Genomic DNA, 24,918 nt, shown 5'->3' on the forward strand with positions numbered 1-24,918 from the left:
ACTCTTTTTCAAAACTGTTTGTTTCACACCTTCCATTTCACCACCACATTGCAACTTGTTTGGCTTCTTAATGTTCATGGAGTTTTTACACCAGCTTCAAATACCTGTATTGACTCACTTTTGAACATTATTTATTCATAAGAATTAAAAATCCTCATATCCATAAAGATTTCGATTACAATTTAATTTAAAAACGTCCTCAACATTCTCTCAATCCATTGAAGTGGGTTTGGAAAGATGCATTTAGTATTTAGAGAATTTATATTTTTTTTTTTTATCTCTTGAGGTAAACTAATGTAGGATGAAAAAAATCAACCCTCACAACATGCCCTGAAGATTTTTTTTGTCCTTTAATTTGAAACGAGACCATAATGTACCAGCCTTTGTCAATATTATTTGTTGTCTCAATAAACATAACCCCATTTTGAAGCATGAAAAATAATAAATCGTGAAAACAATAACTCGGTATGTTGGTGAACTTTTAAAATTTAGATCACGCACGAATGTAAAAAATACGAAACAAAACAGCAATTTTTATTATTTATATATATATATATATTTTTTTTTAAAGAAAACACCAAGACCGGAAGCTGCGTAACTAAACGGAAATTGTGCTATTCTTTAGTGACGCCGCCAATGTTTCTATGGTAACAAAAAATACAATACTTCTCGCAGTAACTTTGCGATAAAATTCCAATGAAATAACTTTTGTTTACAATCCAAAAAGGTAACAAATATATATTTCGTGGTGTCCTTTCAAATATTCAGTTATCTGACTGAAACGTCCTGTTTGAATTAATTCACTTGAAGCGAAAATGGATGACGAAGTCACGTTTTCTGATGTCGAGCCCGAAGAACAAGAAGAGAAAGAGGTACGATATATGCTTATTCGTGCATGTATTTGCCTTTTTTCGCATTAGTGTCAACTTAAGTTGAGTTTGTCCCTTAATGCTTCTGCAGATCAATGAGTTGACACAAGAGACGATCAACCAAGGGCTCTCCCTCTTGTGTCGAACAGGAAATGGACTACAGCATGCTTTTGTCAAACTGGAACTAGTGGACAAGTATGAACACTTTAAGAAACATCTTAAGACGTTTTTATTTGTTCAGGCTTTTCCTTGATTTTCTGGAACTCCTGTTGTGTTATCAGTTTTATCTTGACCTTTAAAGTATATACTTTATTGAGTATTGTTTTGATTGTTTAAGCGCTTTGTGACCCTGGTCTGGAAAAGCGCTATACAAATAAAAATCACTTACTTACTTACTTTATTAAACACTCATCACACTGGGTTTACTCACTTATTTCTAAACCTATCATCACCAGAGGCCTGGTTGATATCACCGCGGTAAGACGCTACATTCACCTGCGCTTCCTTGACGTGTCCAGCAACCGCCTGATGGATCTTTCACCCGTGGCATCACTGACTCAGCTGCTTTGGCTCAAGGCAGGTGGTGCTTTTTTTTGGACATTCAGTTAAAATAATGTCGCAGCTGTAAACCTCCTGCCATCATACAGGTGGACAACAACGCCATCAGCTCCTTCAAAGGTCAAACATTGGACCGGCTCACTTTCCTGCAGTGGCTGAGCATGTCTTCAAACTACCTGAAAGTCCTGGATGGCCTGGAGGTGCCATCACTCGAGAACCTGAATCTCTCAGGTGAGGGTTGAGTCAAAAAGAGGTTTACTTCTTTTTCTTATGACACTCTTTAATGTTCTCTTTAGGAAACGGATATTCATCGATGAAGAGTTTTCAAGGGGATTTATTTGCTAACATTGTGACTCTGGAGTTGAGGGGGAACCAGCTGGAAACCACTGATGGCATCAGCCTCCCCAATTTACGACGCTTATATCTGGTAAGTGTTCGTGTCAACTAATAGATAACAGAGCTGTTACATGAGTCTTTTAAATTCCAGGCTCAGAATAGTATTAACCGCCTGGAGGGATTGGAGAATTGTCCCAAACTTGTGATACTTCACCTTCGAGACAATCTTCTGGAGAATCTAGAAGGTCTCACACCCAAGCTGAAAAATCTAAAATACCTAAATATCAGGTATTTAGGATCAATATTAAATTTGCCGCAAAGAAGGCTTGACAAGGGAAATAAATTATTTTTTCTCTTCATCTCTTTCAGAGGAAATGCAATCCTAGATGAAAGTGGCCTTCAAGCTATCAAGCTCATTTCTAAAAGCCTCCAAGTTTTGGTTCTCTACGAGAACCCGATTTCTGACAAGACGGACTACCGAACAGATGTCCTGCTTGTTATTCCCACACTGGAGCGACTGGACAAAGATCCAGTCACCGTTGAAGAGAGGGAGGAAGTCGCAGAGAGAATCAGGGTAAATATGAGAATCACTCCATTCATGACGGATGCGATAACACTCATGATTATTTTTTTGTGTATTCAGGAACTCAAAGAGGAAGAAAAAGATAAGGAAGAATAGACAAAAGACTGTCGGCTGAGAGATACAGAAAACAGTTGGAGGAATATCTATGTATTCATATCAATATATGATCATAGAGATCAATACTAAAGGTTCAATATTGCTGTTTCACGGTGACAAAGCAAAGTGTTGCCGTGTAAGTGACACCACTGTTCGCCTCATTATTCACTGGCTCAGGATTAGATGGCGAAAACACCTTATTGGCAGACTTCCAGTAAAAAAAAGATACAACAAAAAACTTTTCTAACCCTTCAGCGATCATGTAAGGCGAGGTACAATTACACTTTGACTAATGTTTCTCAACAAGGAAATGTGCTGCTTCTTCCTGGAACCTTTGTTACTCTTTTCATTGAATTCCTTTACGTCAGTTATATATATATATATATATATATAGTCTGAGTTATACACATTTCTGAATAGTATACATCATACAATCAATTGTAGGAAAAAATTACAATCACCGACAGTCAACCAAACAGTTTTTTTTTTATCTTTATTCAAACTGTTTTCACTCAAATTAAACAATTAAAAAGAAGTAGAGAAGAGACATTCTTATTATGTTTGCTTTCTATTCATACTTTATTTCAGTAGGCAGAATATTGACTTATTACTTGCATTTAGGTTGTTTATTCATCTCTAATGTTACATAATTATATATATTTTTCTTCTTCTCTGATTATTTGTGTGTCATGTAAACTATATTTTTGCAGTATTTCACATGATCATTCTATTTGTCATGTGCACATTATGTGTGTCCAGGATCATTTTACTCACATGGAATTATTTTAATAATATTCATTTTGCAGTTAATACATTTAAATAAAAGACAAACCTATATGCTGGAAATGCCGAATATTTTACTTCGAACATTTCCTGTGAATCTCATTTTGATGAATAGCTTTCTTTGTACTCTGGACTGTGTCATCTTCCTTATCTTAGTCGGGACATGAAGCAAAGAATGAGGAAATCTTAGTGATGCCACAGGTGTTGTATTACTTAACTTCCTGCTCGACACCGACTAATAAATGTAGCTCTTGATAAAAGACGTCTTTAGTCTGCAGGTGTGTTTACCTAGTAGTAAATACGTTGACCCCTGAACCACTGAGAATGGAAAATACCATTTTATCCTGCTGCCTCAAACGCCACATTTCCTCTTCCCAAAGACCTTTCCCATTCTCAGACACTTGTGCCAAACATTATTGATAAATACTTAATTGTATGTGTGGTATTATGATATTATTTTAATCAGCTTTAATGAATGTTTTTTATTCAATTATTTGATCTCAAGAAAATGTGTTCATCAAGAAAGATGTATATTGTTGTTACGTTATTCTTTATTTTTATAGTCAGATCAGAGAAAGTAAGTAAGTAAGTAAGTAATTTTTATTTGTATAGCGCTTTTCCAGACCATGGTCACAAAGCGCTTAAACAATCAAAACAATACTCAATAAAGTACATACTTTAAAGGGCAAGATAAAACTGATAATACAACAGGAGTTCCAGAAAATCCCTTGATTTGATGAAAAGCCTGAACAAATAAGTTGTTTAGATGTTCCTTAAAGGAGTCAGTAATTGTATGTGTGGTATTATGATATTATTTTTTAATCCGTTTTAATTAATGTTTTATATTCAATTATTTGATCTTGTGTTCGCCAAGAAGGATGTATATTGTTGTTATATTATTCTTTATAGTCAGATCAGAGAAAGGGATAAGTTGGTCAAACATATCTTTTGCACATGTACTTGAACACATCATTAATGAGTATAATGTCATATAATATCACTGTGAGTAGTTGTTTATACTATATTTTACTTTTTACCTGCCTATAGAATGCACTAGCAAAGTGTGTACAGTAGGTGGCGATGTGCAGCCTTGAGGATGCAAACAAAAAAAGAGCCAAAGAATAAGAATACATTATTTTTATTGTATTTTTAATTCAAGATACGACTGATCTTAACTTAGTTTAAATTTAAAGTCCGTTCCTGCTCGCTCTGCCTCGGGCCACCAATCGCATGTTCAAGTGGGCGTGGTCACGCCATGGAGCCATAAATCCGTCGCTTCCTGATTCTCTTCCTCCTTCTCTCTGTGGGACTGGCAGCCGGTCGCTCTCACCTCCAGAGGCAGCAGTAGAAGCAGCAGCGTGAGCCCCTCGCATTCGAACCCGACACCTTCCAGCGTCCTTCTCGCATTATCACCGCCCTAGAAAACAACAACAAATAATAATAACAACATGGCTAGCTACCACAAACCCGACGAGAAAACTCTGCAGGGGCTCAAAGACGTCGCCAACAAGTTGAGGATTGACTCCATCAAGGCGACATGTGCTTCAAACTCCGGGTAAAGTATTTAAACTTCGAAATTACGTTTTAATTCAATGTTATTTTTATTTTATTTTTAAACGTTTTCAAGCGAGCGTCACTTGCAGGCCGGAGCGCACGTGCGGCAGATTAGCCTTCTGCAGACGCGGTTACGTAACGTAACGTAAACTCACAACATAACTGTGGCAAACTTAGCATGAGCTAACAGTTGTCAAAACGACTGTACAAAATGTCCTCACAAATTAAACGTTTCATTATTAGCTAATAAGACGTAAAAGTGTCAATTAAAAAAAAAAAAAAAATTACCAGTGTTCGCTATTGTCACCATGAGTCAGCGGAAATCTCTACGTGACGTCATTTAGATGTAGTAAACGAAAGGTTGTCATAAATCTGTCACGTTTTGCTACACAATGTCCAGGGGAAAAAAATGTAATTTTAGTGGCCAAAAGATTGACAAAATAAACCAAAAACTAAATAATATCGGAGTTTCAGAGTAATGTCTCTCTTTGGGTTAAAGGGGAATTTGTTCATCACTGTATGTCCACATAATGTTGGTGTAAAATTTTTAAATATGAATTGATTTCTTATAAAACCAGTAGCATATAAAATGTCTTGTCAAGACGATTCCAGTGATACAAGTATATTTTTTCTGCGAAAAATATTAAGAAAGTTATGACTGTAAAAACCCCTGAAAATGCACTTATTTATCAATGGGGGGGTCAATATTTTAGGTGTGACCGTTTGGTAAACCCGACTTTGAAAATGCTATAACTTGCTCAATATTTGCTCAATTTAAAGAAAGGTTGGTATCATTGGAAAGCTTGCTTATGTTAATCATTTTAAGTTGTTTAAATGTAAAATAATGGCAAATTTACGTTTTGAATTGATGAATTTCATGAAATTAGTCGGAAGGGAAACTATATACTTTATAATATAATGCGGGTTCCAAAGAATATTTTACTCACCTAAGAGGTTTTGCAAGGGAGTTTTGTCGAGTGGAAAAAATTGTCAAAAGTTGTGGGCGATTTGTGGAACGTATACTGGGTCAATCTGGAGATTTAAATATTCTACAGAAACGATGACGTGTCTTCTACGTCATCAAGTATTAACTATTGGTGACGTAAACAAAGCGAACGCAGTTTGACGGTGAATACATGGATCCTGCAGCTCTTAAGATTGTGGGAACAAAAGTGACACTTGCTGAACGACCACTCTCGATAACCAGGAAGAGGAAAATACATGCATACCTACATAATGGCAATAGCCAAAGGCTCTCTTCTGTTCATCCAGAATGTCACACCAAATAGTTTCAATTACATCCATGCAAGCTTAAAATTTAGACTTTAAAAACTGATACAAGAGGGACATTACAGACTATCAGTATGGATTGTTGGTGTCCCCTGACTATCCCTTAAATGTTTTTTTTTGTTTTTTTTTCCCCCAAATAAAAGTAAAACCTTAACTTCAGGAAGGGAGTTAATTGAATGAAGCGAGAGTGGATTCACTTTAAGGAGTGTGCCATGTGTTATGAGCTTCGAGTCGCTGGTAAATATGGACCATTTGTGTCCTTGCATGAACCAAAGCGATGCTTAATGCTGTCTCTTTGCACTCTAGTTAAAGAATCTTTGATACCGGTACAGATACTGATGCCTTCACTTCGATACCGGTACCATTTTCTACTTGTAAAGTTTCACTTCGAAAAAAGTAAATGACAAATCATTTCCAGTACAAAAGGACACTTCCTACCAAGTGACAAATCAATATGATGTTCACTGGCTTTTGTCACACATTATCAAGTTTTGAACACATTGGTACCGTTTCAATATTGTGTTCTTCTCAAGTATTTCTGTCGGTGTCACAAAATAACCCAGACCTAGTTGAGACCCATTTTGACATGTAAAAATGTTTGTTTTTAATAACGGGGTTTCCTTGAATTTTGTTGTAGGTATATTTTGTAAAGTATGTTAATATAATAAAACTTAGCAATTTAGAGTTTTGAGTAAACATTTTAATGTATTATGTAAATATGTATTTTTACATTGAATGGTAACTGTTATAGATCCATTTGCCGCATTAAATTAATACAACATGGTCAATATTTGCACCATGAAGAAATATTAGTTGGGCTGTTTTATTGCATGAATCTCTTTAACATGCAATTTACCGCTCACTACTGTGCAATACTGCAAAGTTTGCTAGGTAGATGAAGGCAAATATTGGCCCTTGGGTGTTCAGTGAGATAAATGGTGAGGGCCAGACATCTGCTGACCCAGCAAGTCGAAGGCAATGATTGTTAAATAATTCCGTTTGCATCCATAGATGACAGAACTTTGAGCTAATATGATTTGCTTTTACTTGAACATTTAAGAGCAGATACAATTGGTAATGTAAATAAACTTGAAGAATAGATTGTTGTTTTTTTTACCCTAAGTGTTTTTATGTGAGGGAACATGAACCAAACTTTCATGTTGGTGAACTTGTTCTTTTTTTTATTTTAGTTTAAAACCAATGACTTGCACTGAGACTACGACACTGGGCCCTCCACGCATCACCTGTCGTGACACTAAACACGAGGATGTGTGCTCTATACGTCGCCTTCACCTGTAAACTCACTCACCCCACGAACAAGAACTTCAAGTTCAGGTTACACGTATGTTATAATGGTGATCAACGGCCTACAGAGATGTGCGTACGAGCAAGGCGGTTGTCTTTTGAGACCTGCTATAAGATGGTATTTTACTATCTGTTCAACTAGCTTGTTTGCAAAAGTTCAGTGTAACAAAATAATTTTAATGTACAGTACAGGTGCTGTTTTCATTGTACATTTTTTTTAATTTTTATGAAAAGTCTAACTTCATAGCCTTCATATCCACGTTGAACTCCAATAGTGAACACATCCTTTTTTACGCAACAAAGGGACTCCTGGTAACTCTGGTTTACTTCCTTGTCACGTTGAGCAGGAAATTAAAAGTTTCGTCATCAGGGAATATTTTGTTTCCTTTTTTTTTTTTTTTTTAATGTATGGGACTCAAATATAGTTTACTTTGTTTTAATAAATGCCTTTTCTCCCCCTTGTTAGGGCCCACAGGAGGATGATGGGTAAACATGAGCATGGCTTTGTTTAAAGTGACTGCCATGTGTGGTTACATAACCAGATGGTGTTTGGACAACAAATTTAACACCACTCAAGTTACATATGGTTCACCATGCCATCAACGCAGAAACTAACAGTTCTGTTTTTTTAAATTCTATACATATTAACATGTTTTAACTTGATCAGTCTCTTTTAGAGTCATAGAAGAGAATTCTGAGGCATGCGATGCACGGCGTGGCTACATTTTAAGATTGAAAAGCTGGATTCGGCATAACTGATGTTTATTTCTCTCCCCAGACACCCAACATCATGTTGCAGTGCTGCAGAGCTCATGTCTGTGCTTTTCTTTCACACCATGCGCTACAAAGCGAAAGATCCTCGCAACCAATGCAACGACCGCTTTGTCCTGTCAAAGGTTTGGAACTTCCTCTTTTTTTCTTTTTTTTTTTGTAGCTGTGCCAACTAAAGAATTGTTTGACTTCAGGGCCATGCTGCTCCTGTCCTCTACGCTGCCTGGGCAGAGGCGGGCTACGTGAAGAAGTCTGAACTCGTGAACCTGCGCAAAATTGACTGTGAACTGGAAGGACATCCCACACCAGTAGGTCCCGGCTAGTTATTTTTCTATCTCACATATTGGGGTGTGACGATGTGAGTAACTCACGATTCTATACTGTAATAACATTAGACCCATGATAATTATGTCATGATGCACTGTATTCTAATAAAGTAGGGCATGTTGTGCATTATTCCCCAAACTTGGTACAAGGTACAAATGAATAAATGCTGTAAAGCTGAAACATTAAAGTGCACAGACATCAATAACAAGTCTTATGTAAACCAGGATGATTTCTGATTATGTACCAACTTGTTTTTGGTGAATTTTGGACTTTTTTTTATTTTAACAGCCAAACAAGATGAGAATAACATAAAAGTTCAAGGAAATATTTGGGTCATTTCAGAAAGCAACCATTTATGTGCAGGCTTGTGCTCACTTGTTAAGTACCTGCAAAGTGGTAATATTTAAGTTTTTAGTTCATTCTTGACACATCAAGACATGTTGAATGTAATGGAATGAAGCTGGATACATTAAAGTGCCTGACATGAGTAAAAAATGTTATGCATGTCTGGACATGCATAACATGACGAGTAACTTTATGTTGAAGTTTTTCTTCCAACTAATCTTCTGGCTCTTCTGTCCGTCAGAAACTAGCATTTGTTGACGTTGCCACCGGATCACTGGGACAAGGTCTTGGTGCTGCATGTGGAATGGCTTACACTGGGAAACACTTTGACAAATCCAGGTATTTTATACTGCTTTGGGATATTTTTTTTTGAATCCCTGGTTGAGTTTCCCATAAATATTGAGCAAAATGGGGTTTGTATTTCTCTTTACAGCTACAGAGTCTACTGCATGTTGGGTGATGGCGAGTGTTCTGAGGGCTCGGTCTGGGAAGCCATGGCCTTTGCCTCCTACTATAAACTGGACAACCTCGTGGCCATCATGGATGTCAATCGTCTGGGTCAGAGTGAGGCTGCTCCCTTGCAGCATGACATGGACACTTATCTCAAACGCTGCGAAGCCTTCGGGTCAGTGACCTTCTTCTTTGTCTTCAGTCTCGGTGAACTGATTCCAAACTGTTGTTTGTAGGTGGAACACGTACGTGGTGGATGGGCATGATGTTGAAGAGCTGTGCAAAGCATTTTGGCAAGCTCAGCAGGTTAAAGGAAAGCCCACTTGCATTGTGGCAAAAACATTCAAAGGCAAAGGGTTGAAAAGTAGGTCCTTTTTATTCAAGGGTTGGGTCTTGATTTCGTTTGATGGTACATGAATAACGTTCTTCCTGTCTGTGAACAGATATTGAGGATCTTGACGACTGGCATGGAAAACCAATCCCCAAAGACAGAGTTGACGAGCTTCTGAACCAGCTGCAGTCACTTATTCAGGTTCCCGACAAAACTCTGTGTCCAGAACTACCCGCTGAAGACACGGCACCTGCAGACTTGAGCCCAATCCATCTGTCTTCTCCGCCCGCCTACAAGAAGGGAGACAAGGTACGAAAAAACCTTTTGTTGATGTTCACATCAGTTTTTAGAGTCTTTTAATTTTAACTCCTGCTCTTTTCCAGATGGCAACCCGTCGTGCTTACGGTGTCGCTTTGGCCAAACTGGGTCAGTCCAGTCAGAGAGTTGTTGCTCTTGACGGCGATACCAAGAACTCCACTTTCTCTTTAACCTTCAAGAAGGCTTTCCCCGACCGCTACATCGAGTGCTTCATTGCAGAGCAGAACATGGTAAGTAATATTTAACAAGATGCCTGAAATGGTTTAGTCGACATGGGTTCCAACACGGGTCAGAACATGTCACTGGCATGTTAAATATGCTGAATGCATCTTTGCAGCAAATCTATAATTTACTTTAGTTTCGCTACAACTTTTTCTCTTCAGTATTTGACGTTTCTTCTGAGTTTTTAAGTTCTACTCAAAGACCTGCATTTAGACCTCCTGCTCATAAGAGGCTTTTCTAAATCTGTCTAATCTGTAACTAATATTCCCACCAGCAGTAATCCAGTTTTTCCTCTGTGGCTTGAGTTGAGTTTGTGGCTATTGCAACCTAATCTGACACAAACCTGTTCACAGAAATATCATGTAACTCGTTATTTTTTGGTTTGTTGTGTGCTTCTTTTGTTGACTTTTCTTAAGTGTTCACACATGACTTTCTATCTTTCTGTAGGTTGGAGTTGCAATGGGTTGTGCCGCCCGTGACCGTACGGTTGCTTTTGCCAGCACATTTGCCGCATTCTTCTCCAGAGCTTACGACCAGATTCGTATGGGAGCCATCTCTCAGACCAACATCAACCTGGTGGGATCCCACTGTGGAGTCTCCATCGGTAAGACTCTCCCTTGACTATAGTTGAAACCTTTTCTTATTGTTCATGCTCCTCAATCAGGCGAGGATGGTCCGTCCCAGATGGCCCTGGAGGATCTGGCCATGTTCCGCGCTATCCCGACCTGCACAGTCTTCTACCCCAGCGACGCTGTGTCAACTGAGCGAGCTGTTGAGTTGGCAGCCAACACCAAGGTTAGCTGCTGCTCACGTGTCGTCTTCACTTGTATACATGGGATCGTTTACATTTCATGTTTTTCTTCTCTCAGGGAATCTGTTTCATCCGAACGAGCAGACCCGACACCGCTGTGCTTTACTCCCCCGATGAGAAGTTTGAACTTGGAGTCGCGAAGGTAATCGCTGATGCCTCTGAAGGTAGAAGATGTAGATTAAATGGCGTCGTTCCTGCAGGTGGTGCGTCAGTCGGACAGCGATCATGTGACCGTGGTTGGAGCTGGTGTGACTCTGCATGAGGCTCTGGCTGCTGCTGACATGTTGGCAAGTGAAGGTAATGCCAGCGCCCTCTAGTGGAGAATTGATTTATAAAAGCTCTAACCCTTTTCTTACATTGTATTTAAATGGTGACGGTTTGTTTTAAGGTAAAAACATCCGTGTGATCGATCCGTTCACCATCAAGCCACTGGATGCAGCGACCATCCTGTCCAGCGCCAAGGCAACAGGAGGACGCATCATCACCGTGGAGGACCACTACAAAGAGGGTACGCTTTCTTGTCACTTCATTTGGTAAAATAAAGCCATTTCGTTGCTTTAAAAAATTCTTGATGGCAATATTTTTGGGTTGTGAAACAATTTTTATTTGAATTGATAACTTTAATTACAAGCTGTATTTGAGGCACAATAACTTGCTAAAATCATGAATAAAATCTTTAGAAATTTTAAATTTAAATTACATTTCCTCATATTTAATGAAGTCTCTACTGTAACGACGTAAAATGCCTTCTGCAGTGTTCACTTGATGCTATCATTGTAAAAATGTATCTTTTGCAATGTTTCAAATTAGTGTTGCTCAAAATGCATTATATGAAATGTAATCGAGCATTTACACTCGGGTAAGTGATTAAAAAAAAAAAAAATGTTGACAAATAAATTATATTTTATGAACTGAATTTTGCCTTTAAAAATGGAAGTAAACTATCACTACAAATGAAACGCACACTAAAATCAATCATACTATCGTGCCTGGTTAATTCTTTAAATGCAAGTTTGCAACCCTTTAAGATTGTATTGTAAAGATTTTTTAGATTTTTTATGTGGGCAAGTATTTAGATTTGATTTTCGTTAAAGTTGGTTTATTTTTCCACAGGTGGTCTCGGTGAAGCGGTGTTGTCGGCAGTGGGATCTGAGCCTGGCATCATCGTGACCAGACTGGCAGTGAGTGGAGTTCCTCGCAGTGGAAAGCCTCAAGAGCTCCTGGACATCTTCGGCATCAGCGCCAAACACATCGCTGCTGCTGTGCGCAACACTTTCGCTAACTGAGGACTTGAAGTAGAGTCCGGCCTTTGACCCTTAGTGATGTGTTCAATTCCGCTTCTTGTCCTCCAGTGTTCTGTGTGTTGCTTTCCTGGGCAACATTCCTGTTTCCAATAGTCTTAAACTGCTTGGTTAACTGTGTTAAGATTTAGAAATCCTGCCCATGTTGGTCCTTTTGTGTTCCGTCATGAGTTCTTCACATTCCTAACTCTGTTACTGAGTTTTCTCCCATTCTCTAAAATGTGAAGCAGTTTGCTTCACACTTTCAACTCGTTTCATTGAAGGCACCAATAACTACCCATAGTTACTGTTTTCCAGTTCAAAAGTGCTTCAATAAAAAATATTCAACACATTTTTTTTGTGTCTTATCATTTTGGGTCACATGTTCACTAGGGGCTCAAATATTCCGATGTGTCACTTTAAAGAGGTAACAATATATTTTGTTGATGTAATGACATGGATATATTTATTTTCTGGGTATTTTACCAAAATATGGCCAAACTCTGCTTTAAAGGGCTGATCGAGTTGTTTGTATCCTCTTGTCCTATGTCATGGCTGGGATCTTGTGGGAGGCTTTCCTTTTTTCTTTGGATTTTCCTTCAACTGCATAGGACTGGCCGCTAGATGGCAGCAATAATTCATTCATAAACGAACGTTTAAGGTTTTAATGTGTAGGATCCCTGTCTTTGTATTCTAAGTGTTCATTTAGGTAGAACTTTATTGATCCCTCAGGAAGTATCCTTTGGGAAATTGTTTTTCCAATTAGACACAGCAATACAGACGATTATTCATAAAAATAAGGACAAGATAAATGAAAAGATAATGCAATCTAAGTCTAAAGATGAAGAACATGGATCAAAGACAAAGATTAACATAGAATGTCAAGTTACTTTCTCTCAACTTCTGCCCCCAAACTCAGAATTGTACAAACTAATAACCCGAGGAATGAATGAGACCTTGAGTGAATGAGTTGACTTGGTTTGACATCAGTGCTGGTTTAGGGCTGAAAAGCACAGCCACCGGACTGTGATAGACAAAATGTACCTCAGACTGTATAATAGCATTTTGCCGACAATAGACAATGTTTTTCATTTCTAAATACTGGATTTTGACACTTCAGAAAAAGGGTCATCACTGGATCTCCTCGCCCCTTTACCTGTGCAGAACATAATGACTGCCATCAATTAGTGAATATTTGTTTATTGTAAAATTAAATTTATACACTACTGAAATGAACCATGACAAGAACTATAATTTAAAAAAAATGAATTATTTGAAATCCACAGAAAAAGTATCACATTAAAAATGATTTCAATGTAAAGTTGTTTTTAATACCCCTTGTCACTGCTCCTGCACTGATGTAAGGTCCCGTTTGCTCAGAGGTTAGGGAAAGTACACCCTGAGTTATTGCATGTTCTCGTCAAAGAGCGCCTCCTACCTCTGTTTCAGTGACCAGTGCAATACTCCATTTGGTAGTTTGGCAGCAGCTGTCAATCATCGGTGCTGTGAGCGACATGCAGGCCTTCTCAGACAGATACTGCGAGGGAATGTGGTGAACCGGGCAAATAAAGGGGAAGCGTCAACAGGTTTTTGGAACCACAGTGACAACCCCAGTTTGGCTCCTCGGCTGCGTGGTGTGTAGACGCAACGCACACGTTAACATGAGTCAGCACGACAGCTGTTTGCACAGAGTTGAGATGAACTTATTTCTCCATTCTGGTGTGTGTTTTCAGACATGGGTGTTAACATAGCTGAACCTGGGACCTCCACAGAACAAGGTCACTAGTTCAAAATCCAAGTTTCTTTCCCTCTTCTCTCCTCACTTTTGTTTACTTTTGACAGCATCTATTTGGGGGCGGGTGTCATGCCTCACATTTCTCCTGACCTTGACCCTCGTGTGGTCAGTCGGGGCAGACGAGGAGACGTAGGGTGGGACTGTCTACTTCATGCTGGGATGCACTTTTCTTAACAATGTGAGATTTTCTTTTCTTTTTTTCTTTTATTTAAGCTGCACCTCCCGGGAAGGTGTCCAGACCTTCCTTCTCACTTTCACTCAAAGCTGATCCAGAAAGACTCAAGGATTCACATCTTAACACATCGTCCAACAATGTTTAACTCCTGGAAGCCGCTTCTGTTTTTGGTCTCTGTGATCATCGTTGGAGAAAGTGTTTATTTCATGGATTTAGACGAGGACACCGGACCTGCTGATCAAACTGTCGACCCAACAACTTTATCATCAGATGATCTTCGACCTCCAGGTAATTCCCTGCTTCAAATCCTTTTTAGAAATCTCCATTTATTTTTAAATTCTTCTTAAGAAAAGAGAAACGAGGAGGTCCTTCTGAAGGCGGCCTCAGAGATGAAGGGTCATGAGAAGGATTTCGTGGACGCTGGAAGAGAGAAGAGAAGTGTGTGGGGCAGGCGGAGGTTCACGGCTCCTGTGGAGAGTTCAGCGTACAGGATTGTGAGTCTACGAATGTTCATGTATCAGGTTCAGACTGAAGGTAGAAATGAAAAGATTCTCATGGAAGTGTCATTTTAAGAAGATATCTTTTCCATCACAACTGTTATCATTGTTAGTTTCAAGTTGTCCGAGGTTGAATCATTTATTGCTACTTTTTTTTTTTTCAAATGTACTATTTAACTGAGCTGCTAACTATCTTTAGACATTTATATATATATATATATTTTTTATGGGCCCAGATTAAGAATACTTTGATTTGCCTCAAATAAAAAAAGTATTCTTAATAGGTGGCACATTATTGTGCATTTTAAATTATATTTAACTCTCTACAGTATATAAATAGAAAATATATAGTTAACATCATTCGCATGACACCTGAAGCCAGTGTGATACAATAAGGATTGTAAAATTTCCCTTTCTATTTTTAAAACCTTTTTAATATTTATATTATTCGTATCGACAGGTGAGACAAACTTATTTTATTGTACAATAAAAAACAAAAAAATTAGCCACTTAAGCATCAGCCAATCTAGAACTACAATTAAAAAGACAAGCAATAAGTAACTTTTGGTTTGTCCCAGGCCGGGCTGGGGCGCCCCCTGGTGGGCTGGAGTCACAGGAGGGAGCGCGATCCTCAAGGACTGATGGCTGTTCTTCAAGAGCTGCATGCTGAAAAAAAGAGGCTGATGGATCATAGGAAAGGTGGAGAAGAGGATGAGGATGATGATGAGGACGACGATGATGAGGACGACGATGATGATGATGATGAAGAAGAGGAGGTTAGAAATGTAGCTAGATGTCAATATGTCAAAAACTTTTTCTAATATTGTGTTTACCTTTAGGAGGAGGAGGAAGAAGAGGAGGAGGAGGAGGAGGAAGAGGAAGAAGAGGAGGAGGAAGAAGAGGAGGAGGGAACAGCATCTCCTAGTAACCAAACAGACACACTAACTAATTCCACGGTTGGTCAGTGTCTGACTATAAATGGAGAAGTGAACTGCAGAAGCATCAACCTCACCCACCTGTCAATCATCCATGACCAAGGGGCGGTGAAGTTGGACTTGGGAGGTGTGTGTGTGTGTGTGTGTTTCTTCTCACACAAGAAACAAACACATGCAGCATGTGTTTCATGACACTTACTTAGTGTCTTCCAGTCTCTGATCCACTTTCATATTTTCCCAGATAACAACCTCAGAATCCTTCCCTCTGGTTCCTTCTCTGGTCTGCCGAACCTCCTCAGTCTGGACCTCAGTGGGAATGATTTAGACGACGAGTCTTTCAACCAAAACCCTCTCGCTGTAAGTGACACTGAGTTTATTTCACTTGGATTGCAACCACGTTTTATTATAAATATTGAGACTGTAATTAGACACATGGTTTTAGAGGTGAAAAAAACACATTTTGATGGCAATACTGCAAACAGCCGGTAGATGGAGTCACTAACTCACTTATTCACGAGTTCAAATTTATTGAATTGTGTGTCTTCAATGGGATTGAATTAGACAACATGCGCTTTAGAAATCCTCAAATGAATCCTCCTAAAATATTGAAATAAACCTCAAATGTGCTGACGTGTCGCGGATCATGGAAACCGTGAATGTTCCGTGTGTTAAAGTGGCTTTTATTGGTTAATGGTTTTAGTAATCCGTGCAGTTTTATGGCGGGATTAGCTTGATGTCAGAGTCAGGCTAATAAAAAAAAAGAAACGTTTAAGTTAACTTGCTGCATTGTCGGCTAATGAAGAGAGAGAAATCATCACGACGAAACCCTTTTCGGCGTTTACGTTTCACTCCATCTTGAAGTGACTTCACCAAGACTTTCCTGTCTAAGCGATTAATGGCCCCTTTTTTTCTAGTCCACTGTTAAGTGTTCCTCCTCTGGGAAAATCAAATCCTCCTGAATGTCAAATGGTTTTATTTGTGAGTTTATAGGTCACTGGCTTGTAGTTAAAATACAACGCAGTCTGTATCCTGTGTCATTACGGTAATATAAGAGGAGAGAGCATTACATTAAGTAATCTATTCTAAGAATAAACCGTGGTCCAACCCCAAATTGACCAGAATCCCGACCACACCGAGGCCGTCGACCAATGGTTACCCGGCATCGCCAGCAAGCTCTCACGGTATTGGCCGGCGGGACACAGTGGAATACAGCTGTGAGCTGCTGATGTGGAGAATGAAAGGAACTTATTTAGGGATGATTTATTTTCAGTGCGTGATGAAAGGACTTTTGTCGTCACCTGCCTCGACCTCAAGGTTTCAATGTGTGTCGTAGAATTTGAGCTTTTTGAAGAAGCTGAGTTTGGCAGGAAACCGTCTCGCCAAGATCCCGACAGTCCCATCGTCCCTCGAGGAGCTCAATGTGAACAGCAACAGCCTCACTTCTCTCTCCTCTGATTGGTTTACAGGTACAAATAAACATCAACATCTTGATTGAACTGCAGTGATATTCACTTTTTCCACTTTTACCTTCCAGGTTTGGTGAACATTTTGAGTCTGCATCTGGCTGACAACCGTCTGCATGATGCTGATCTCACACACTTGAGACCTTTAGGGAAACTCCTGGAGCTGGATCTGGGGAAAAACCACTTTCACGCGCCCCCTAGAGGACTTCCGTCGTCTCTGCAGGTCTCAGTATGACTGTGAATTAATCCAATTTTGGTTTTATATCCATTTTTCCTGTCTTTTCAAACAGAAGCTGAGTCTGAAGGGAAACGTCATTCAGGAGCTGAGGCGTGATCAGCTGACAGGTGTCAATCATTTGCAAGACCTAGACTTGAGTCACAATCAGCTGCACGAGAAGAGCATCGATGTTCAGGCCTGGATCCATCTCAAGTAGGTTTTTCAACAAATGTATAAAATTATTTAAAATTTAAATCATTTTTATACATATTATTAAGGAAAAAAGGCATGCAGTTATTTAAAAAAAAAGTAATTCTCACCTGAAAGTATTATTGTAAATGGTGATGGTCTCATGAAGCTTCATGAATCAGTGTCAGTATTTTCAGAGCCCACTAGATGGCGGTCTTTAAACTATTTTTTGGTTTTCAACAACTGTTCTAATGAAACATCACATTTTTTTAAACTGATGGCGCCACCTACTGAGGCCTAAACAACATGACACTGTTTCATGAAGCCTCCTCAACACATCACTAATTATAAATGATGATATAAGAATTCAGATTCTAATCTCCAAAATATTAATTTCAAAAGACGAACATGACAATTATTGTGTTCTCTACCGCTTATTCCTTTATTGGGGTTAGCGGGGGGGCTGTCCCAGCTACTTAGGGCAAGAGGTTTGGGACACCCTGAACAGGGCAACAGCCTTTAGGAGGACAAAACGATAAACACACAACCGCTCACATTCCGAAGAGCTCGCAGTAAACCCACACAATCATGGGAAGAACAAACAAACTCCTCACTGAAAGGACGCATGTTGGCTCAAGCGGGAAAAGAACCAGCTTTTTTTTTTCCCCTGTCAATCTTATCTATAATAGAATATTTCTAGACTTCTCTAGTTGTTTACCCACCTCGTAATGGGGTGGTGAACCCTGTTTTGGTGTGGGTCATTTTGTTTGTAGCCATAATAACACAATCATTTTTACACATTTTTGTCAATGTATAAACAGTTAATGTCTTCATAAGTCTGCATGCTTTTCTATTTATGTGTTATGTGGTGGTGAGAAACCTTCAGAATCAAGCTAGTTAGCAAAAAAGAAAAACTTAACTTAACCCTTGTGTTAGTGGGGGGCGGGGGGGGCCTTGGCTCCTGCAAGGGTTTGAGTGAGGCAATCTGCCTTTTTGCTCCCACAATGAGCACAATTTTATAATTAAATTAATGAGGATTTTGCTTAAATTATTAATGAATTCAATATGGGATATTTCAGAAATTGCAAAAATGTTCTATATCTATATCTTTATAGCAAAAATTTAGAATATACATCTACAAAGATGCATTATTTAATCTTGATTAATCAACTTAATCTAAACTTAAAACTTATTCACTTAATTTACTTAAACTAAACGTATTTTATACATTTTTACACAGTTTCTTTACATAACTATAACGACTACTCACATGTACCATAACTTTAAACTAACAGAAATAACTTTGAAACAATATATTGCTTCCAAGCACATCCAGAAGACTTCCTGCTTAACCTCTCTGACGTCAACAGACGTCTTGATTCACATTTTCCTGCCTTTTTTATTTCACACACTTGCACTTGGAGACGGTATTTTAAACAGCTGACCTTGTGGTGCCGGATCGGTGGGCGTGCGAGTCACGGCTTTTGTGGACGTATCTCGCCGTGTTTGTGTTGTTTAAATATAGTGGATTCCAGTGGCTTCGAGTCGTCGCTCCCTGGGAACCTTGCGAACCGCACGAGGAGAGCGAAGTGAAGCGCCATGAGTTTGTTGTTGCTAATTATCCTCCAGTTTTGAACAGGTTTTTGTCTTTAACTTGAGCTATGAACTTGCTTAAACCATCCGAAATATTTATGTTAATACAATTATGAGACCATTTGTTTTCTTTTTAGTAAAGAAAAATATGAATAAAATATATTTTTTAGCTGTTAAGTTTCAGTTTTTGTATGTAACGACTTGCTCTTCGTGACTGGCAACCAGGAAGTCAAGACACGTTGCAGCATTTACAGCCAATATTGACCCCGAGCGGACTTGAACCCATTAATTCCACATGGGACACACACGTAGGCTACATGTGCGGAGGCGTGGGCAGAAACAGAAGCGGGACGCATGGAAAGCTAATGATAAAACAAAGTGCTGAGCGCTGATATTTATTGGTGAAGTGCCGCAGTGGCACGTCCTGGAGCCAGATGGCTCCCCACTGAGGTTGTGGGTTTAAGTGCAGACCTGGAGGTTACAAGATGAAGAACCCAGCTTCATAAATCAGCATATTTCTGCACCGAAGGATAATTTATAAATGAATATATGTTCTATTTGGCTCCCGGCATGTTCAATTGATCTCAGATCTGATGTCAAAATGCAACTCGGAGCAAACTTGTGGATTAAAAAGTTTGAGCAGGACGTGAGGAAGCGTGGGAACAAACACGCTCAGGAATCAGATACAAGGCCATATAAAGAGGGAGTGCAATGAGGCGAGAGATCAGGACCAGCAGTCTGGACCCCACCCCGAGACCCAGTCTATCCACCACACACACACAAAAGACGAGATTGTAGAAAAAAAAGGGACATAAAGACCACCAGTGCTGGAACTAAAACCCAAATAGTTCATAGATAGAAAAAGCTGACAATATAGGTATAAAATAAAATGGTTTATCTTCATTTTTCACTTTGTTTTTGTGTTTTTTACTCACATGGACAAGTTAACAAGCTCCATGTGATGCCCAAAACCCTGTGCTGCCACGTTTGGATCGAAAAAAAAGAAGCCTCATTAGAGTATTTAGTGATGATTTGTACCTCATTAAAATGTAAATAAAGCCACAAAATTTCACTAAATTAGGTTTTAATCCACCTTTTATTCGTCCTCCGTCATTTAAGAACTACCTCTTCTTTTAGCCTTCGTCACTCGCTTTAATAAAACCTGTTATTTTGGCACAGATTTATCATTTTTTTTGTACTGATTTGCCGGTCTGACTCCATGCTTACGCACGCCACCGCAGTCGTCACAGGGAAAACCTAAATGTGTCACAATATATCATGACAGGTCTATTGAGCCTCCAAAAATAAAGCTGCATAATACGTCAATGCTAATGTGTCTCAGTGACATCGACCCGTATTCAGTATGTTTTTGCTTCAGGAGTATATTTGGAAATGAGTTTATTTCCCACATCATACATTTTTTAAATTCGTTTTATGATGATAACAAAACTATTTTCACTTTATGTGAAATATATGAAATAAATTAATAAAATCTTGAGAAATGTTTTCAGCAAAACTGTTGTGTTGCGTTCCATTAGCACTCGGAATGGAAACTTTGCTGATCCCTGGTAATCTGTTTCCCATGAGAAACTCAGACTTAATTCACCAGTTAAATTAATAAAACACAAACTAGTGATCTCAAAGCTGAAGCAATAACAAGGGAAATTTAATAAAACAAAGAAGATCAAATTGATCGATAAGAAAATGCTTTTTTTTATTAAAACAAAAAAACAAACTTTTCTTGGGATTATGGTGTTAAATAGATGTATTACGTTATTAAAAAAAGATTATATAAACAATTAAATCCACAATCCGGATGTAGAATTATGATTATTCTTTATGTTCAAAATACATTTGTTTTCATACCTCCGGGTCACCTTGACCCTGAGATAACACAAAGATTTTCTTTTCTTTTTATTATTTTGGAAAATACATAGTCCCAAACACTACAAATGAAAAGTCCTAAAGCCAAGAACTCTTTATTTAGAAATGAAATCCAGGAGTTGAGTTGACATTCAAAACGTGCAACAGATGAGTTTGAAAAGATTTATTCGGTTCGATTCAAAGCGTGTGTGTTTGCTCGCCGAGGCCTGCGGGAGGCGACGCTGAAGGCTTCGGGAAGATGTCAATAGAGAACACCAGCTCATTAGTATCACGTGGAGATCTAAGGTTGCTGGTGCTGTGTGTTCACGAGCAACGACCGGTCTCAACTGGTGCAGGGACGTGGAGAGAGACATATTTTGCGGGAAGAAGAAACCACATTTCCAAAATACCACGTTTGTTTCTAGTTAAACTTGTTGGTGTGTTTATATCTCGGGAGGTGTGGTGGAGTCTTTTTTTTTTCTCTTCTTCTGTGGTATTGGATGCTAAGATTTGAATCATGACTTGTCGGATCTACTGGATGTGGTGTTTTATGGACGAGCGGCAGAGAATCGGGGGAAATCAGCTTTCCCTCCCGCCGAGCCTTGTGTGCGACAAACTCACAACAGCTGTGCGCGATCTTTGAACACAAACATTAAATCAAGCTGTTGCTCACTCCAGTCTCTGCTAATAATTTAAAACACCAGCCATAAAAAACAAACCTGTCCTATAAAATGCCTCCCCAGGACCCCATTATTTTCTCCCCCGCTGGTCGTAGCTACCTTACCCCCCCTACATGGTACCCTCCCGACCGTCTGCCTTCCTCACAGCGCCTTGCAGGGGTCCAGTAATGAAATATGAGGTCAGATTGAAGTGAAAAACAATAGACTATGGCAGGTTTTATTTTACAAGGGACCTACTGTTTGGAGTGACAACAGACTTTACAGGCAGAACTGTCTCCTGCCACTGATATTTGCTTGTAATACAATATAATATAATATATAAGAAGACATTATTATCAGTCACAAGCAGTGTTCTAGCATGATGATGTTTCCAGACCTAAACCCAGTAGAACATCTTTGGGGTAGAAAGTGGAGGAGCACGAATTCTCGAATATCCGCCAGCTCGCTGTCGTCATGGAGGAGTGGAAGAGCTTTCCAACCTGTGAAGCTCTGGTAAACTCCATGACCAGGAGAGTTAAGGCAGATCTGGAAAATAATGGTGGCCACACAAAATATTGACACTTTTTTTTGCCAGGGGTTTAGCAATTAATGGCTATATTTTGAGTCATTTTGAGAGGAAAATAAAATTTAGACTGTTATATAAGCAGCACACAGACTACTTTTCATTTTAATTTCAAGTATAGTTTCTTCAATGTTGTCCCATGAAAAGATTTACTTCTATCTACAGAAATTTGAGGTGTGTACTTAAGTATGTGATACGATACTATGGTTGCGATAAAGCATCTTTTTCTCTTTTCTTTCCAATTTAGTTTAGGCAGAGTTGTGTTTGCCACATGGGGAGCTTGATTTCTCCACCACAACAGCAAAAGAGCAAAGAAATTATTGTTTTTTCACCACATCCTTCATGTCTTTATTTTGTGTTGCGTTAAATCTGTCAGTTCCTACTGAACCCTGTTTTTATACGTTCATAAATTTGGATGTGTCAATAGACGCTGTATCCGCTTACAATAGCTGGTTGTAGCTTTACACATCATTCGTCACTGTTTGTTACAGATAATCTGTCACATATAATTTATATTTAAGATAGCAATATAAAGCTTGCTCATCAGAAATACAACATTAAAGGGTAACAAACCAACCAACGACTGTGTGACCTGTTGTGTTGCAATATCTGGATTTTTGGAAATGAATTAATTACCTGCCAAAAAAAGCTTTAATGATAATAATAGGAAGAAGAAAAATACCATTCAAGATACCCATAGATGCTTTACAAAAGCACAAAAACAAACAAACAAAAGAGGATACAGATGGACAATACATAAAGTATAGTAATAGAGTGAAAAATGATATCATTTTTATGATATTGTATGTCAGTAAACAAACCGCACATTTTTTATAGCCGATAATCTAATCTCTGAGACTCAAAACATCAGTTCTATGAAAGAAGAAAGAAGGGAAAGAATCCAAACCATCTAGTGGTTGACATCAAGAAAATGATCGAGCAGTTTAGGGAAATGTTTTTGTTGTTTCACTCCAGAGGAAAACATGCCGTGAGATCCGCAGTCGTGAGCTTGTGTCGAGCATCGTAGTAAAAGAGAGTGTCCCTGCCAAACCTTGGTGTTTCAACTAATTGTACACGGAAGAAGACAAAACGTCCTGATGTCCAGACTAATTGTACACAAAGACTTTCATGAAATTGATGCTTTAAGACTAGACAGGACATTCTCGGTTATAGAGATAGAGTGTTGTGTTATGGATCACTGATTTTCTAGATCGTGAAATGACATAATACTGACAGATTCTTTCCCAATAGAGATGGCTTCCCATTGCTTTTTAAGACTTTTAAAATTACATATATTTTGCTTTTACTTTATGTAAAACTGTCCCAGCTATTGAGCTATCTTTGATAACCTGCTGACAAATGTTGATTTTGCTTTTGTTTTGCTAGTTGTAAACAGATGTCGAGGTATAAACTGAAGTCTCTTTCATCTCAGAAGCCTTCAGGCCCTAGACCTGTCCCATAACCGACTGACCTCCATCCCGCCGAGTCTCCCTCGTTCTCTGCTCCAACTGTCTCTGGACCACAACAATGTCAGCCACATTCCTGCCGCTACATTCCGGCACCTGCGTCCCGGGCTACGCTCGCTCAGCCTGTCGCACAACGTCCTGACGGATGAAGGCCTCGAGCGGGACTCTTTTGTCGGGACGTACCGATCTTTGACCGAGCTCTCGCTGGATCACAATCGTCTGGAGACGGTTCCTCGCTGCGTCCGCTGGTTCAAGAACCTGCGTGTGCTGAGGCTGGACAACAACCTGGTCAGGTAGTTCTGATCTGGGGATTACTCTGGTTCTCAGGGTCGTTATTCAGATGTTCCTTTTGGTTCCAGGCTGCTGGGGAAGTGGGCCGTGTGTCATCCGAGCAAATCCGGGTCGACCCTGGATTCGATCCGCCTGGAAAATAATCGTTTGTCGGTGGAGAAGATTCAGCCAAACACATTCTCTTGCCTCTCTCACACCGAAGGACTGACCCTCCATCCACAGCTGGAGAAATAACTTGGCAATAAATTGATCACATCTTGCTCTTATTCTTTTGTTTTACAATCACTCAAACTATTATTCAAATGACATATTGTGTTGTGGAAATTAGGGGTGAGTATTTGCAAGAATCTGACCATAAGATATGTAGCACGATAAAGGGGCAACAACACGGTATATTGCAATACTAGGAATAGGAACAATAGTGAAGTATTGCTCGAGTACTTGAATCTGGCTTTGCAGAATTTACGAACAACATGACTGTCGAACCAAAATGTATAAAAACTAAACATTTTCTTTAAAACCTGCTGTAATTGACTGTATCCTCTCATCCTAAGTCATTGGTCGCAGGGGTTTTATTGTTCCTTTAGCCATGGAGGAACAAACGCTGTGGATATTTTCATTAAAATGTTTTACATTTTTAAATGTGTTTTGAAACTAAAATACGTCCTTACATCGGCTTTAAAAGCTGCTGGAGTCGATTGTATCCTCTGGTCCTCAGTCATCGCAAGTATATTGCAGGCTTTCATTGTTTCTTAGGCTGCGGAGGTCGTAATGACTGCTGCCATCTAGCGGTCGGAAGTTTATTTGCTATTTAAAAATGAATAAATGTGAATATTTGCATGTAAATTGTTGACAAAAACAAGAAACAGAATCATTTTATTTTACATATACATTATTGAAATGTAAACCATAATAGAACCATCGTTAAAAGAAAATATTGTTTGAAAGAATTAAAACATCTTT

At 39.0% G+C, this 24,918-nt stretch overlaps 3 protein-coding genes across 3 annotated transcripts; all 3 read left to right on the top strand.

Moving 5' to 3' along the window:
* Positions 1–641: 641 nt before the first annotated feature.
* lrrc23 (leucine rich repeat containing 23) lies at positions 642–3,327 on the top strand. Its single transcript, XM_087781597.1, has 8 exons — positions 642–872; positions 961–1,064; positions 1,325–1,445; positions 1,517–1,658; positions 1,724–1,854; positions 1,915–2,051; positions 2,133–2,337; positions 2,407–3,327. Exons 1-8 carry the CDS (start codon positions 816–818, stop codon positions 2,440–2,442), a joined length of 933 nt encoding a protein of 310 aa, XP_087637723.1. The 5' UTR covers positions 642–815; the 3' UTR covers positions 2,443–3,327.
* Positions 3,328–4,509: 1,182 nt separating this feature from the next.
* On the top strand, positions 4,510–12,581 carry tktb (transketolase b). Its single transcript, XM_087781263.1, has 14 exons — positions 4,510–4,780; positions 8,153–8,270; positions 8,340–8,453; positions 9,059–9,156; positions 9,251–9,442; positions 9,504–9,631; positions 9,711–9,907; positions 9,982–10,146; positions 10,586–10,742; positions 10,803–10,933; positions 11,008–11,091; positions 11,150–11,246; positions 11,338–11,457; positions 12,063–12,581. The coding sequence occupies exons 1-14, from the start codon at positions 4,674–4,676 to the stop codon at positions 12,233–12,235; spliced, it is 1,881 nt and encodes a 626-aa protein (XP_087637389.1). The 5' UTR covers positions 4,510–4,673; the 3' UTR covers positions 12,236–12,581.
* Positions 12,582–14,588: 2,007 nt separating this feature from the next.
* LOC148059746 (extracellular matrix protein 2) lies at positions 14,589–24,189 on the top strand. The gene is made up of 9 exons (XM_087781437.1): positions 14,589–14,693; positions 15,275–15,481; positions 15,536–15,758; positions 15,873–15,988; positions 16,965–17,097; positions 17,166–17,317; positions 17,385–17,524; positions 23,631–23,957; positions 24,024–24,189. The coding sequence occupies exons 1-9, from the start codon at positions 14,589–14,591 to the stop codon at positions 24,187–24,189; spliced, it is 1,569 nt and encodes a 522-aa protein (XP_087637563.1).
* The last annotated feature ends 729 nt before the right edge of the window (positions 24,190–24,918 follow it).

This window comes from Callionymus lyra, chromosome 19 (assembly GCF_982586985.1).
Source record: "Callionymus lyra chromosome 19, fCalLyr1.hap1.1, whole genome shotgun sequence".
Lineage (NCBI taxonomy): Eukaryota > Metazoa > Chordata > Actinopteri > Syngnathiformes > Callionymidae > Callionymus > Callionymus lyra.